The 14134-nt window shown below is 51.3% G+C and overlaps 1 protein-coding gene and 1 long non-coding RNA gene across 2 annotated transcripts; both read right to left on the minus strand.

Moving 5' to 3' along the window:
* Window positions 1-404: 404 nt before the first annotated feature.
* Window positions 405-7351, minus strand: LOC116649213. Its single transcript, XR_004302646.1, has 3 exons — window positions 7297-7351; window positions 2230-2357; window positions 405-808 (listed from the first exon to the last, which is right to left on the minus strand). It is a non-coding gene; the product is annotated as an uncharacterized LOC116649213 (long non-coding RNA).
* A 783-nt stretch (window positions 7352-8134) lies between these two features.
* Window positions 8135-12083, minus strand: LOC116649312 (C-type lectin domain family 10 member A-like). Its single transcript, XM_032432009.1, has 10 exons — window positions 11699-12083; window positions 10814-11129; window positions 10093-10209; window positions 9689-9784; window positions 9524-9595; window positions 9352-9423; window positions 9109-9195; window positions 8873-9024; window positions 8527-8630; window positions 8135-8388 (listed from the first exon to the last, which is right to left on the minus strand). Exons 2-10 carry the CDS (start codon window positions 10878-10880, stop codon window positions 8232-8234), a joined length of 924 nt encoding a protein of 307 aa, XP_032287900.1. The 5' UTR covers window positions 10881-11129; window positions 11699-12083; the 3' UTR covers window positions 8135-8231.
* Window positions 12084-14134: the final 2051 nt, after the last annotated feature.

Consider the following 14134-nt stretch of genomic DNA (forward strand, 5'->3'; position numbering starts at 1 on the left):
CAAGGGTCACACACCATTCCTTCCGCAGTCTCATCCCGTCCTCACCTAAGCCTCCTTGTTTCCAGAAACAACTTAGAAAAGCTGGCATAATCACCAATGAGCAGTTTTATCTTTTTCAAACCAAAGTCCTCTATCAGAAGAGGGTCTCCTATAACTCTGAATACAGAAGGTTTGTTTGCAAAATTAGAGAGCCAGCATGAGCAGTCTCTTAAAATTAAGGAACAGTCTTCTTTTTTTTTTTTTTTTTTAAGATTTTATGTATTTATTTGAGAGAAAGAGAACACAGGCAGAGGGAGGGGCAGAGGGAGAAGCAGACTCCCTGCTGAGCAGGGACCCCCCCCAATATGTAGCTTGATCCCAGGACCCCGAGATCATGACCTGAGCTGAAGGCAGACGTTCAACCGACTGAGCCACCCAGACGCCCCAGGAGCAGTCTTCTTTTGAAATATATTCTTGCCAGTCAGAAGAAAATTCAGGGTGGTGATTGTTACTGTTTTACTTGTCTTTGAGCTTTCTGATGCATCAGCTGTCCCAGATTAGTGGAGCTTCCTCCTGGTCCCTGCCCCGTCTTCTGGACGTTAATATTCTTAATATTCAGACCCTGTCACCAATCGCACACCCTCATCTAACCAAGCCCACCCCCAGGATTCTGACTTTCCGGAGCTGGGACAGCTTCCTCTTTGTGGCTTCCGTGACACGGCCACCGCCGGCGACCAGGCTCTACTTGATTTTGTCTTTGCTGTTGCGGGGGTGACAGTTACAGCATGACCTTGACTCGCTCATTCCGAACTTGGAGAGCTTGTAAGAACTGGTGAAAAAAAAATTTTTTTTTTAAAGATTTTATTTATTTGACAGAGAGACACAGCGAGAGAGGGAACACAAGCAGGGGGAGTGGGAGAGGGAGAAGCAGGCTTCCCGCTGAGCAGGGAGCCCGATGCGGGGCTCAATCCCAGGACCCCGGGATTAGGACCTGAGCCGAAGGCAGACGCTTAACAACTGAGCCACCCAGGTGTCCCAACTGGTGAAAATTTCTAATTAGTAATTTCAATGTCATATATTTGTTGGTCTTTCTTAATTAAAAAATATACTTTAGGGGCGCCTGGGTGGCTCAGTCGGTTGAGCATCTGCCTTTGGCTCAGGTCATGATCCCAGAGTCCTGGGATCGAGCCCCGCATCGGGCTCCCTGCTCGGCGGGAAGCCTGCTTCTCCCTCTCCCACTCCCCCTGCTTGTGTTCCCTCTTTCGGTGTGTCTCTCTGTCAAATAAATAAATAAAATCTTAAAAAAAAAAAAAAAGAAAGAAAGAAAGTTAGGATGAGGGGTGCCTGGGTGGCTCAGTTGGTTAAGCGACTGCCTTCGACTCAGGTCATAATCCCAGGGTCCTGGGATCGAGTCCCGCATCAGGCTCCTTGCTCAGCAGGGAGCCTGCGTCTCCCTCTGCTGCTCTCCCTTGCTTGTGTGCTCTCTCTCTCAAATAAATAAATAAAACCTTTAAAAAAATAAAGTTATGATGATAGAATTCTAGATGCTGAACCAGCCTTGTATATCCGGAATAAATCCTATTTGGCCATTCATTGTGCAGTATTCTTTGGATGCACCGGTGGTTTCTATTTGCCAGAATTTCAGCTAGAACTTTTGCTCATTTTCTTACTTATATCACCGGACTGCAGTTTCTCTCTTTGAACCTTTTCAAGCATTGGTACTGAGATATGCTAGTTTAATAAAAATAAGCTAGTGAGGGGCGCCTGGCTGGCTCATTCAAGAGAGCACGCGACTCTTGATCTCAGGGTCATGGATTCAAGCCCCACATTGTGCATGGAGCCTACTTAAGAAAAAGAAAGAAAAATAAGCTAGTGAGATATCAATCTCTCCCTACAACCTAGAACAGTTTAAGTCACATTGGAATAACCTAGTTATTTTTAAGATCAATAAAACTCAGCTGTACAAACGGACCACCTCCTGGACCTTCTGCATTTTTGTTTTGTTTGTTTTAAATTAGTAACATACACGCATGACACCAAATTTGGAAGACGAGAAGTACACCATGAACATTTTCCCTTCCTTTTCTTCCCTAGCCCCTCAATCTTCCCTGGAAGCCAAAGCATCATCCTTTCATGTGTATTCTTCCTGACATACTCTATGCATTTACAAACATATTTAATTTTTTTATCTAAAGAGTAGCATATTTCATACACTGTTCTATACCTTGATTTTCCCACATCACCACATACCTTGGAAATCTTTCCTTGTCGAGCTGGGTTCTTCTTTCTAACGGGCATGATATTCCATTCGGTAGGTATGCCATCACTTGGTGGACATTTAGATTGTCAACTAGCTTTCGGTATGATGAACAGCATATCTGTGGGAGAAATGAACAGTGGAATTGTTTGCATTTTTAATGTTAACTGGTTTTGTCAAACTGTTTTCCAGAGGAATTGTACCAACACTCCCAGCAGCCGTATGGGCAGATGCCTGGTTCCCCAAACCCCACTGACATGGTGAGTTTAAAAAACCTTTGGGTCTTGGGGCGCCTGGGTGGCTCAGTGGGTTAAGCGTCTGCCTTCGGCTCAGGTCATGATCTCAGGGTCCTGGGATCGAGTCTCGCATCGGGCTCCTTGCTCAGCAGGAAGCCTGCTTCTCCCTCTCCCTCCTGCTCATATGCTCGCTTGCTCGCTCTCTCTCAAATAAATAAATAAAAAGCCTTTTGGTCTTTGACAGCCTAATAGATTAAATATTGTTTTATGGTCATTTTAACTTGTATTTCTCCTTTATAACTCAGGATGAGCATCTTTCTATATGTTTAAGAGCTTTTTGCATTTTTGATATCAACTGTTCACATATTTTGTCCATTTTGTGACTGTGTTGACTTTTTACTGTTTATTTGTAAGAGCCGGTAATATATTCAGAAAACTAGCCCCTCGCTGCCTTCTGGGTTGCCAACAATCTCAGCTAATCGCCCTTTGACTTTGTAACTTTTTCTCCATGCTGCTTTATTATATATTTTTGTTGTTAAATCTTTTCTCCTACAGCTCCTGGGTCATATTTTTTAAAATTTTTAAAAAATATTTTATTTATTTATTGGTCAGAGTGAGAGAGCACAAGCAGGGAGAGCAGCAGAGGGAGAGGGAGAAGCAGGTTCTCCACTGAGCAGGGAGCCCAACGCAGGGCTTGATCCCAGGACCCTGAGATCATGACCTGAGCAAAAGGCAGCTGCCTAACCGACTGAGCCACCCAGGGGCCCCCTGTGTCATACTTTTAAAAGGCTCCTCACTCTGAGATTATGGGAGAATTATTCCCTGTTTTCTTTTAATTCTTCTGTTATTTCAATTTTTGCATTGAACTCTCGAGTCACCTGGAACTCATTTACTTTAAGGACTGAAATAAAGATCTGATTCTAATTTTCCATATGCCCATCCATTTGCTAACACATTATTTGCTGAATATTCTTTCCTCCATGGAATAAACTACGCTTTTATCATATACTGAATTCCTTCAAGTATTTGGGCTTTCCGTTCAGTTCTTTCGAACTGTCTGTTCATATACCAGCTCCACACTATTTTAACTATTGTGGATAACCTACCCACATTATTTTCTTTTTCTAGAACTTGCCTAGATATTCTCACTTCTAAGTAAACTTCATATGAAGTTTCATATGTAGAATCAGCTTATCTACTTCCAAATATATCCTCCTTTAACTATATGTGATCGTCTCTGATTTTAAGTCTGCAGATTTTCTATCCTCTTGGACGACTTTAGTAGATTCATCTGTTGCTGGATTGCCATCCATCTCCTCCGGCTTTTAAATTTTGTTGTCCTCGAATTGCAAATAACTTTCCTTATAATTCTCCCATATCTATCTATAATTTGCTCATTAAATAGGTTGAACGTGGTAGAGAACAATCAAGAAATAGCTTTCTTTGTCTCCCTCTGTTACAAAAGTCCAAAAATAGACTTTTTTCAGTCTCTCTTTCCCGCACCCCTTGAAAGTGTCTTGGGTGTGTCTATAGCTAAGTGGTCATTTAAGTTTTACACACCATCTCATTTTCAGCTGTGAAATGCCCAGTCCAGCCCGAACCCAAACCTCATCCCCCAAGCATTCGGAGCACCCCCTGCCCCAGGTTCCCCTCGCTGGGGTCTGAGGGGCTGCGCTGGGCGAGAAGGCTGTTCCGTCCCTATTCTTCCTCACTCTTTCTCTCCCCGTCCCCTCACTGTGTTTCTCTGTGCTCCTCCAGGGTTGATGCAAAGGAGGGAGAGAAAGAAAGGAGAGGGGCCCGCGGTCATACGTGACCAGTGCTGTTGTGGGGTCAGGGTGCTCTTCAACGGGCATCCAAACACCGGCTCTTTCATGCGGTCTGCTGCCGGTGCCTGAGACCCCACGGGATGCGCCCCGCCCCAGCGGTCCCTCGGGAGGAGGAGGCACTCCCTGCGACGGTCGCCCCCAGCTCGCCCAGAGCGCACCTGAGCACCCGCAGCCTTTCTGCCTCACCCCACCATGCACTCGTTCCCTGCAGGGTCATCCCTGGATGTCTCAAGCCCGAGCAGGAGCCTGTAAACCCACGCTGGGCCTTGAGTTTTCGGAGGCTCTGCTGCCCCGGCTGATGCCCCCGCCATCATGGAAGCTCACTCCTTCCATGGAGTCCTCCAGGCTTGCAGGTTCTCGGACATCCCTGCCCCACCAGACAACCAGGTGCAGCCTGACCCACAGATGCACGGGGCAGCTCCAGCCCCGGTTCTCTGCCTCCAGACTGTTCCTGCCAAGAAAGGCATGTTGGCTCTCAAATTTCCGAGGACACATCCAGAGTCTTCTCTTAAGCTTTCCTGTGTCCCACTTGGAGGGTAGCTCAGGTGGGCCCAGGAGTCCCTGGGGTTCGGCCACCACCCAGCCAGGTAGTGGGATACCTCCCAAGGGAAAAAAGCCAATCCTGAAAGGTTAATACCGCATGATTCCGCTTATGTAACCTTGGCAATGTGACAAGATGAGAGTGCCGAGAACAGACCTGTGGCCGCCACGGTTGGAGACGTGGGGAAGTATGACTCAGTTGCTCTCACAGAGCTGTGTCCTGACTGGTGAAACAAGGGCGCCTGGGTGGCTCAGTCGGTTAAGCGTCTGCCTTCCGCTCAGGTCGTGATCCTGGGGTCCTGGGATCGAGTCCCGCATCGGGCTCCCTTCTCAGCGGGGAGCCTACTTCTCCCTTTCCCTCTGCTGCTCCCCCTGCTTGTGCTCTCTCTCTCTCTCTAATAAAATCTTTAAAAAAATTTAAAAACTGGTGAAACCCCCGGAAAGGCCTGTGGTTTAGTTAATACTGTTGTACCAATGTCAATGTTCTGGTGTTGAGAATTCTACTACAGTCCTGTATGATGTCACCGTCAGGAGAGCGAACTCTTTGTACTATTTTTGCAACTTTTCCTTTTTTTTTTTTTTAAAGATTTCATTTATTTGAGAGAGAGAGAACAAGCAGGGGGAGCGACAGGCAGAAGGAGAGGGAGAAGCAGACTCCCCGCTGAGCAGGGAGCCCGATGCGGGACTCGATCCCAGGACCCCGGGATCATGACCGAAGGCAGACGCTCAACCAACTGAGCCACCCAGGCGTCCTATTTTTGCAACTTCTATGTGAGTCCAAAATTATTTCAAAATAAAAACTTTGATTAAAAAAAAAAAGAGAGAACCCTACCAGGGTTCGAATTGGAATGGCATTAAAATTATCGGGAGAACTGACATTTTGATGAAACTGAGTCTTCCCACCCAATGGCAGCATGATTGTCCATGTGCTTAGGTCTTGCTTTCTGTCCTTCACTCAGTGACAAGGTTTTCTTCAAATACGTTCAAGGCCTATATTTCAGTCTTTGAAACTATTGTAGGTAAAATAGATTCCCATTTTCATGTTAATAGGTTTGTGTCATGGGATTGGTTTTTTCCTACATTTGTTCTTCTTTTCCTCATCTTGAAGACCATCACCCCAATGTTGTCCCTCCATTCCATCATCCAAAGCTTCCTTCCACCTTCCTGTTATTTACATTCATTCCCTGCTTTTCCCTTTGCACTCTGCTCTTCTCTGACGTCCATACTCCCTACCTCAGCCGCGTTTTATGTTTATGATATTTTAAGTTTACTTTTATAGCTTCAGTTTTCTCTGTGGTTTCTTCCTTTCTTTAGAAGTGTTATTTTTTTTAAAGATTTTATTTTTTAAGTAATCTCTACACCCAACATAGGGCTCGAACTCACAACCCCGAGATCAAGAGTTGCATGTGATAACTTTTCTAGAACTCTACACCAAAGGCAAACAGATCAAAGAATGCTCTACCGACTGAGCCGGGCAGACGTCCCTAGAAGGGTTAAAGAAAAAAAAAAAAAACAACCCTGCAATATCTTTTACTCTTTGCCAGGTTCTTTTGTGTCATCCAGCTCTTATTTTATTTTTCTTGAGGAAAAACTAGGCAGATAGGTTTTCCAGAAGTAAGACTTCTTTCAAATATAACTTCTACCTCTAGTTTTGTATCAGTTCCATGGTGGTTTTTGCCTCAAGCCCTGCTAGTTGGGGTGGTTTTTTACGCAGTGATCGCTAACCAATACACCTGAGCATCTTACCGGCTTTTCCCGACAGCTCTGGGCTCTACCTTTTCTTATCAGCCTAAGTTTACACAGCTTTTAAGCGATGGAAAAGAATTGAACTCAAATGTATGTAAAAAGGAAATGCTCTTTTCACAGTAACATAGGACTGCCCAAGGCCTCACTTAGCTTTCTCCATTCTGCTATGTTAAGATTGTTGAAAATCAGGCAATGTGAAATACATAAGGTTTCGCAAAAGAGTATATCCTGTGAAATTCTAGAATAGGCAAAACCAGTGAATAGCGAAAGAAAGCAGGTCATTCATTGGCTGCCTAGGCACCGGAAGCAGGGTAGACGGCAAAGGGGAGGGGGGTAAGGAAACTTTGGGCTGATGGAAATGCTCTGTATCTAGATTGGGTGGTAGTTACCTAGGTATTTACATTTGTCTAAAGTCATCTCTACTCTTTACATGGGTATATTTTATTGTGTAGGAATTAGATCGCAATAAAGTTGATTTTTAAGATTTAAAAAAATGGGGGCACCTGGGTGGCTCAGTTGTTAAGCATCTGCCTTCAGCTCAGGTCATGATCCCAGGGTCTTGGGATCGAGCCCTGCATCGGGGGGCTCCCTGCTCAGCGGGGAGCCTGCTTCTCCCTCTCCCACTCCCCCTGCTTGTGTTCCCTCTCTCGCTGTGTCTCTCTCTGTCAAATAAATAAAATCTTAAAAAAAAATGATTAAAAAAAAAACTTACATTGGCAAAGTTACGGAGAAAGGGAACCCTCATGCACTGTTGGTGGGAAGCAAACTGGTACAGCCACTCTGGAAGATAGTAAGAAGTTTCCTCAAAAAATTAAACATCGAACTACCATGTGATCCGGCCATGCCATTTCTGGGCATGTAGGCAAAGGGAATGGAAACAGAGTATCAAAGAGACATCTGCCCTTCCATATCCATTGTAGCATTAATTCACAATAACCAAGATATGGGAACAACTGAAATGTCCCTCAGTGGGTGCATGGATAAAGATGTGGTGTGGGTATACAATGCAACAGTGTCCAGCCATGAGAAAGAAGGAAATCCTACCATTTGCAACAATAGGGATGGACCTTGAGGGCATTATACCAAGTGGATAAGCCAGAGAGAGAGAGATACCGCACCATTCTGTTTATATGTGGATCGGGAAAAAAAAAAAAAGTCCAATTCAGAGAAAGAGAGAGTATGATGGTGGAGCCGGGGAGTGCAGAAATCGGGAGCGGTTCACCAACTTGCACCTCTTAGTTGAATAAGGTCTGAGGATCTCAGGGTGACCACAGTTGCTTACATATCATATAATTGGAATTTACCAAGAGAGCAGAACTTATGTGTTTTCACATACACGAGATGAATATGTGAAGTTATTAACTGGATGGGGGACCCCTTCCCAGGGTATATGTTTATCAAATCACAATGACGTACACCTCTAATGTCTTATACCTCCACGCAGCTGAGGTTAAAAAAGCAAACCCTTGAACTCTAGAGAGTCTTTTGAACGCCAAGGAGAAAAACATTCAAAATGGTGGCAGCGCCCCGACGTCCATGGGCTCATTCCTCTCCCCAGGGTCTCGTGAGGGGTCTCACGGGAAGGCCCCCTCCCGCTCCCCGCCGGCGGGCGGCTGAGCGGTTCTGCGGGAAGCACCTGCCGCCGCGCTAGCTGGCCGTGCCCAGGCCGGCCTCGCACACCCAGCGGTAGGCCCTCTGGCAGGCATCGTCGTTCCACTTGCCGTCGGGGTGGAAGTGCGCGCAGTCCTCGCCCCCGCCCAGCCCGTGCCCGTGCCAGTCGTCCGGCTGGCCTGGCTTCCAGTTCCTGCAGGGAGAGGACCACAGCCAGCTGGCACGCTCAGAGGGCACCCTGGGGGTCCGGGAACCAGGGGCTGAGGGCCAGAGCCTGGAGGAGCAAGAGTGCAAGGCCGGAGAAGGGCACAGAAAGCCAGGGCGCACTCACTTGAAGTTGGTCTCATAGTCCGTCCCGTCCACCCATTTCCAGACTCCTTCAGGGTCACTGAGGCCCATCCAGGTGTATGAGCCGATATGGCCCTGCACAAAAGTCTGGGAGGACAGAAGGGCAGGGGTGACGTCTCCCGAGCCCGGCCAGCTCCTCGCCCTTGACGCGTTCATGCCATCTGCTGAGGTCTGGGATGTTTATCCCAACGCCCCCGCCCATCCAGTCTCTGAGGGTGGCTCAGCCGCGGGGCACGTCAAGCTCCCCAGGTGATTCCAACCTGCAGCCAAGGCTGAGAACCGAGTCCTTAAATACGACGCGGTGGGACCCGCGCACCAGCGGCGCTCACCTGCTCCTCTCTGGAGTTGATGACCACCAGGTGCGCGCTCTCCAGCTGGCAGTACCTGTCCGCGTCCTCCCAGGTCTTCCCGGAGCCGGAGAACCAGTAGCAGCTGCCCCCGTACTCCAGCCAGTTAGGGGGGCAGCAGGTGTTTTGAGAGCCTGCGGGGCCAGAGTGGAGAGGGTGTGAGACACCGCGCGCTGGGACGAGCAGGAAATGGGGCCCAGCACCCGCACACCCCTCACCGTTGCTCTTGAGAGCGGCCATCTGGCACGTCAGGGATCTCAGGTCTCTGGCCAACTGCTGGACCCGGAGGAGGGCATCGGAATGACCTGGGACACACGCAGGTGGGCAGTGCAGCGAGTCCCCGGTAGCCCGATGTCCCTGCGGGGGGCCGGCCCCGGGAAGCTCGGTGCCCTCCCACGCACGCCCCATCCCGGTGCAGGGGAAGGGGGGGAGCAGGGGGGGAGCGAATGGCTGGGGCTGACCTGCTTTGAGCTCCTTCTGCTCCTGCTCCAGCTTGCTCTCCAGGGAAAACACCTTGTCGTTCAAGCTACGGGCTGCGGGGGAGGGCGCTCAGCACCCCGCGCTGCTCCCACCCCCACCTCTGCCCCGAAAGCCCTCGGCTCCTTCCACACCTGCTCCTGAAGGGTCTCTCACCTGCCTGCAACCCCTGCTTGTGATTTTCCACCTCAGCTTTCAGAGATGTTATCACTTCTTGCAAATGGCCACCTGGAGGACACGGGGACTTGGTGGGTGCTCGAGACTCAGCGCCCCCCTCCCCCGCGGCGCCCCTGTCCGGAACCCCTTCCGCGCCGGGCTCACCCTGGGATTTCAGTGCCTGGACCTCCGCCACAGTGTTTGCAGTGAAGTTGCTGAAAGTTGCTCTCAGGGTCGCCAGGTCCCTCCGAAACTTGGAATCTGATGGGGATGGGACAAGCAGTGCTGGGATGTATCATGCCCTCTGTGAGCTGGTGCTGAGCAGGGCACCTGACCTGCCTTGTCTCTCTGGGTCCGCACATGACCCAACCCAAAGGGACAGGCACTACTGTTACCCAGTATCCGGGATGAGGAAACGAAGTTCCGAGAGGTTAGGCCATTTGGCTACGTTATCCAGCTGATAAGTGACCGAGCTGGCAGCCACCCTACAGACCACTGTCCCTCGCGGCGACCCACCCGCCCCGGCGCCCCATGCGTTCTCTCCTCCCTGCCCATGCTGCGACCCTCACTCTGGGAGCCGATCACACAGATGCCGACCAGCAGGAGGAGGCTGAGGCCCAGGGAGAACAGGAGGGGCCGGGGGCCGGAGCAGAGCTGGTGCAGGAAGGACAGAGGAGGAGGCAGCCCTGTGAGAGAAGACGGGGTCAGGGCAGGAGACTGGGGGAGGAGAGCCCCTGGGACCTGTCCGGGAGGAGGGCTGGCGCAGGTGATGCTGGTAGGAGGCTGCCCCAGGACGCTGGGGGGCAGGGGACGCCCAGGCCTCTGGCCCCTCCTGGACCAGCACAAGTCCTCGGTCACACGGCCGCTCACACCTGCGGGGAAACACGTACACAAGGACCCACGGAGGGGGGATGATGGTGATGCGCAAGGTCCCATCACAGTCGGGGGAGGGGGCAGAAGGACCCAGACCGAGCTGGGGCAGCCAAGCCCTCCAAGGCTCCCACGCACCCGCACGGTCAGGGTCACGGGTGAGTTTCCTTCCAAACCCAGACGCTCCTCCCCCAGAGAATAGGAACCCAGGCCCCTTGTGGCCCTCCCTGTCCTCGTCCCTGTCTTTCTCAGGACCTTGAATCCTCTTCACACTGGGGTCCCCAGGGCCTGGGGCTGAACCCCTCAGAATGGGGGACCTCCCCACTACACACAGTAGGGGGGCAGATATGACAGCGCAGCAGGAATGCTCTACGCAACGAGGAGGGGATCCAAGGAGGGAATGTTTTCCCTTCCACTTACCATTTCTAGACCGCTGGCTTTGCTTCTCACTCTCCAAGTGCTGGAATTTTTCATACTGCATTGACATGCTTGGACCGAGACTGGGGCCGTCGGAGCTGAAAGGCGGGCAGGGCCAGCTGCCAGGCGGAGGCCGGAGCTGGGCCCAAGGGGGAGGCTGGGGCTCCTTGGAGCCGAGGTCGGGACCGGAGTCAAAGGAAGAGATGAGGTTCGTGTTGAGGATGAGCCCAGGGTGGAGAGAGGCTTGGGGATGGTTCTGAGTGTACGGGTGAGGTTGGAAGTGGGGTCAGGACCGGTGTTGGGTGGGGGGCAGGTCGAGCTGGGAATTGAAGGTGAAGGTAAAGCGGGAGCTAAGCGTACTGCTAGGACTGTGTCCTGGCCCCGAGGGGCATCTCCTGCTCGGGTGGGGTTGGGACTCCTATCGGAGCCATGGATGGGGTTGGGCTCAGCCTGGCGCCAAAGCTGGAAACGAAGTCCAGGGTCAACTTTGGGTTGGGGCTGGAGTGAACATTCAAGTTGACTCTGAGGCCAGAGCTGTGGTTGGGACTTAAGGGGGAACTGGGTTAGTATTAGGGTCAAGCCTGCAGCTGGGGTGGGGACTTAAGGGGGAACTGGGTTAGTATTAGGGTCAAGCCTGCGACCGGGGTGGGGACTGGAATAGGGCTGAGTCTACATCCTCAGTTTGTGAGTGAGGTTTGGCCGCCATACTTCAAGCCCAATCCAGTGAAGGGAATGGAGGCTGAAATCTGCACTTGGCCATTCAATCCCCAAGCTGCCCCTTACATTTCCTCCCATTCACTCCCACCTGAGACCCACAGTCCCCGCTCTGGGCTCTCCCTGACATCCTCCCTGTCCCCTTGGTCTCCCCTAAGCACCCAGCCCCGTTACCTGCAGAATGTCCGAAGGCTGCGATTTGGGGGTTCCTTGTGCAGCAATGACTAAAACTGGAAAAACACGAAATCCTGGAGAGCGGAGGTGGGGACAGCGAGGGAGGAGTCACCCGTGACCAGAACCCAGCAGGCTGTCAGCTGGGATCTCATGTGTCCCCGTCTTCAGGCGGTGAAGTGCAGAAGGGATTGGAGCGGGGACTCAGGCAGAGATTGCATGCGGTGGGGGGTGGGTACGGGGCAGCTCTGCTCTCCTCCTCCGGGGTGTATCTACTCCCTTTCCGCTCGTCTGGAGCCCCCCTGACTTCCTTATTTTTACCATTCTGGAGAAGGGAGCCAGGCCAGAAGGGACCAGAGGTGCAGTTTGCCTATCGCCTCCGCCTACACCCCCTTTCACTTCCTGCGTCTGAAGTTCCCAGAACTGTGTCCCCAGCACTGCACAGCTGGGTCCAGAGGAGCCCATTTCTCTGCTCTTGCTCAATCCCACCGAGTCCTGGCTCATGAGCTTCCCCGGGGGGCCTTGGCCACCATGCTCAGAGCAGGAGGGAAGAGGAGAGGGCAGAGTAGGGTTTCCTGGCGGGGAAAGGGAGGGAGGAGCCAGGAGAGGAAAAACTGATGAAGAATCAAACCTGTAACAGGGATGGGGCCAGACCCATGCCAGGCATTAACCGTTAGGTTCCCACGAGAAGCCTGGGAGGCACTTTGGATGGTGGGCTGAGGTTCGGAACTGGGGTGTGGGCTGCCCAAGTTCTCGGGCCTGCTGAGCTCAAGGGCCAGAATTCAAGCCCAGCACCCCCTGACACCCTGGCCTGGGAGCTCTGTACGAGAACCTTCTGCAAGAAAGGGAATCCACCGATTCCCATAACCTGCAAATCTCATTTAGGGGGCTGCCCAGAATTCACACACACAATCTTCTTCACAGGAAGGAACTTAAGTGTCTCCAAAGGTAGAGAAGGAAAGCAAATGCATCTTAGATTATATTTTCTATATAAATGGGATTATGTTCTACTTGCCTTTTTTTAAGATTTTATTTATTTATTTGAGAGAGAAAGAGCAGGGGGGAGGGGCAGTGGGAGAGGAAGACGCCGACTCCCTGCTGAGCAGGGAGCCCCATGCAGGGCTCGATCCCAGGACCCTGAGATCATGACCTGAGCCAAAGTCAGACGCTTCACCGCCTGAGCCACCCAGGCGCCCCTACTTGCTTTTTATTATTTGGTATTCGGATCGCGTTATTTGTCCCAGGTTGGGTTTTTGGAAGCCAACGCTGAGACTGAAGTTGGGGTGCAAGCTATGTTTTAGGGACCGACACCTGAGAGAGGAACGGGGAAGAAGGAGGAGGGGGCAACGGGAGAAAGCACACAGCTGCGCAGGCCCCACAAAGCTGCAGCCAACCCACCAGGCGCTCTGGGCAATCAAGCTCTGTCTGTCCGAGCTGTCTGTCCGAGCTGTTGGCACCGGGCTGAGCTGGGGCCTTCATAACCCCACCTCGCTCAGGCACCGCGGGCCGGCCAGCCCCGCAGGGCCGTGACCTCGGGGGAGGTGGCTGTCTGCACAGGTCACACTCCCCACAACTGGGCCCCAAGTCCTTCCCGGAAGGAGGTAGAGGCTGGGGACGGGGAGATCTAGGGAGCTCACGTCTGTGTCCGCAACAGTGTTGCATTGTACTCACGTGGTCATCGGGGCATACTTGCCATTTGTGCGTTGTTGGATCTTTCCCACAGAGAACATTCCCTCTGCTCACTCATTTACTCATCCATTCAGAAGGTACCTCCCGAGGGTCTACAACATGCCAGGCACTCTCCTCCGGAAGACGCACACTTCAGAAGCTAACAAACTGACAAAAAAAAGGCCAGACCCTCACAGAATTTACATCTTGGCAGGTGACAGATTAAATAAATGAGTGAAATCTATATAATGTCACCTGGTGACATATGGAAGAAAATACAGGCGGGAAGTGAGGTAGGGTCAGTTTTTAATAAGGCCATCAAGAGTAGGGTGTCGGGATCGGCCTTACTGGGAAAGTAATGTCTGGGCAAAAGTCACAAGGAGCTCCAGGAGGAAGAGGGTTCCAGACGAAGGCACAGCAAGTGCAAAGGCCCTGGGGTGGAAGAATGTCTAGTGTGTACAAGGATCATCCATTTGCCAGAGATGCCAGAGATTTTACAGAGAAGTGAGCTAGAGAGGCGAGGAGTAGATGAGTCACAGAGGGAAAACATGGAGCACCAATTCTTTAGGGCCCTCAGACTATAGTTAAGGATTTGTTTTTACTCCGAGTTAGAGGAGCAGACTGTGGAGGGGTTGGGGCAGAGGAGGGAATGAAAGAGAGGAGGGTGGAAACCGAGAGTCCTGATGAGGAGCTATGATGATATCCGGGTGACAGATATGCCCAGACACACACACACACACACACACACACACACACACACACACACACACA

This window comes from Phoca vitulina, unplaced genomic scaffold (genome assembly GCF_004348235.1).
Source record: "Phoca vitulina isolate PV1807 unplaced genomic scaffold, GSC_HSeal_1.0 scaffold47, whole genome shotgun sequence".
Taxonomy (NCBI): domain Eukaryota; kingdom Metazoa; phylum Chordata; class Mammalia; order Carnivora; family Phocidae; genus Phoca; species Phoca vitulina.

Coding starts and splice junctions, on each gene's coding strand:
- LOC116649312 (XM_032432009.1), bottom strand. CDS start 10,880: ATGTCAATGCAGTATGAAAAATTCCAGCACTTGGAGAGTGAGAAGCAA. Junction 9,596..9,688: donor CCAGGCACTGAAATCCCAGG/GTGAGCCCGGCG, acceptor CGTGTCCTCCAG/GTGGCCATTTGCAAGAAGTG. Junction 9,424..9,523: donor CAAGCAGGGGTTGCAGGCAG/GTGAGAGACCCT, acceptor CCTCCCCCGCAG/CCCGTAGCTTGAACGACAAG.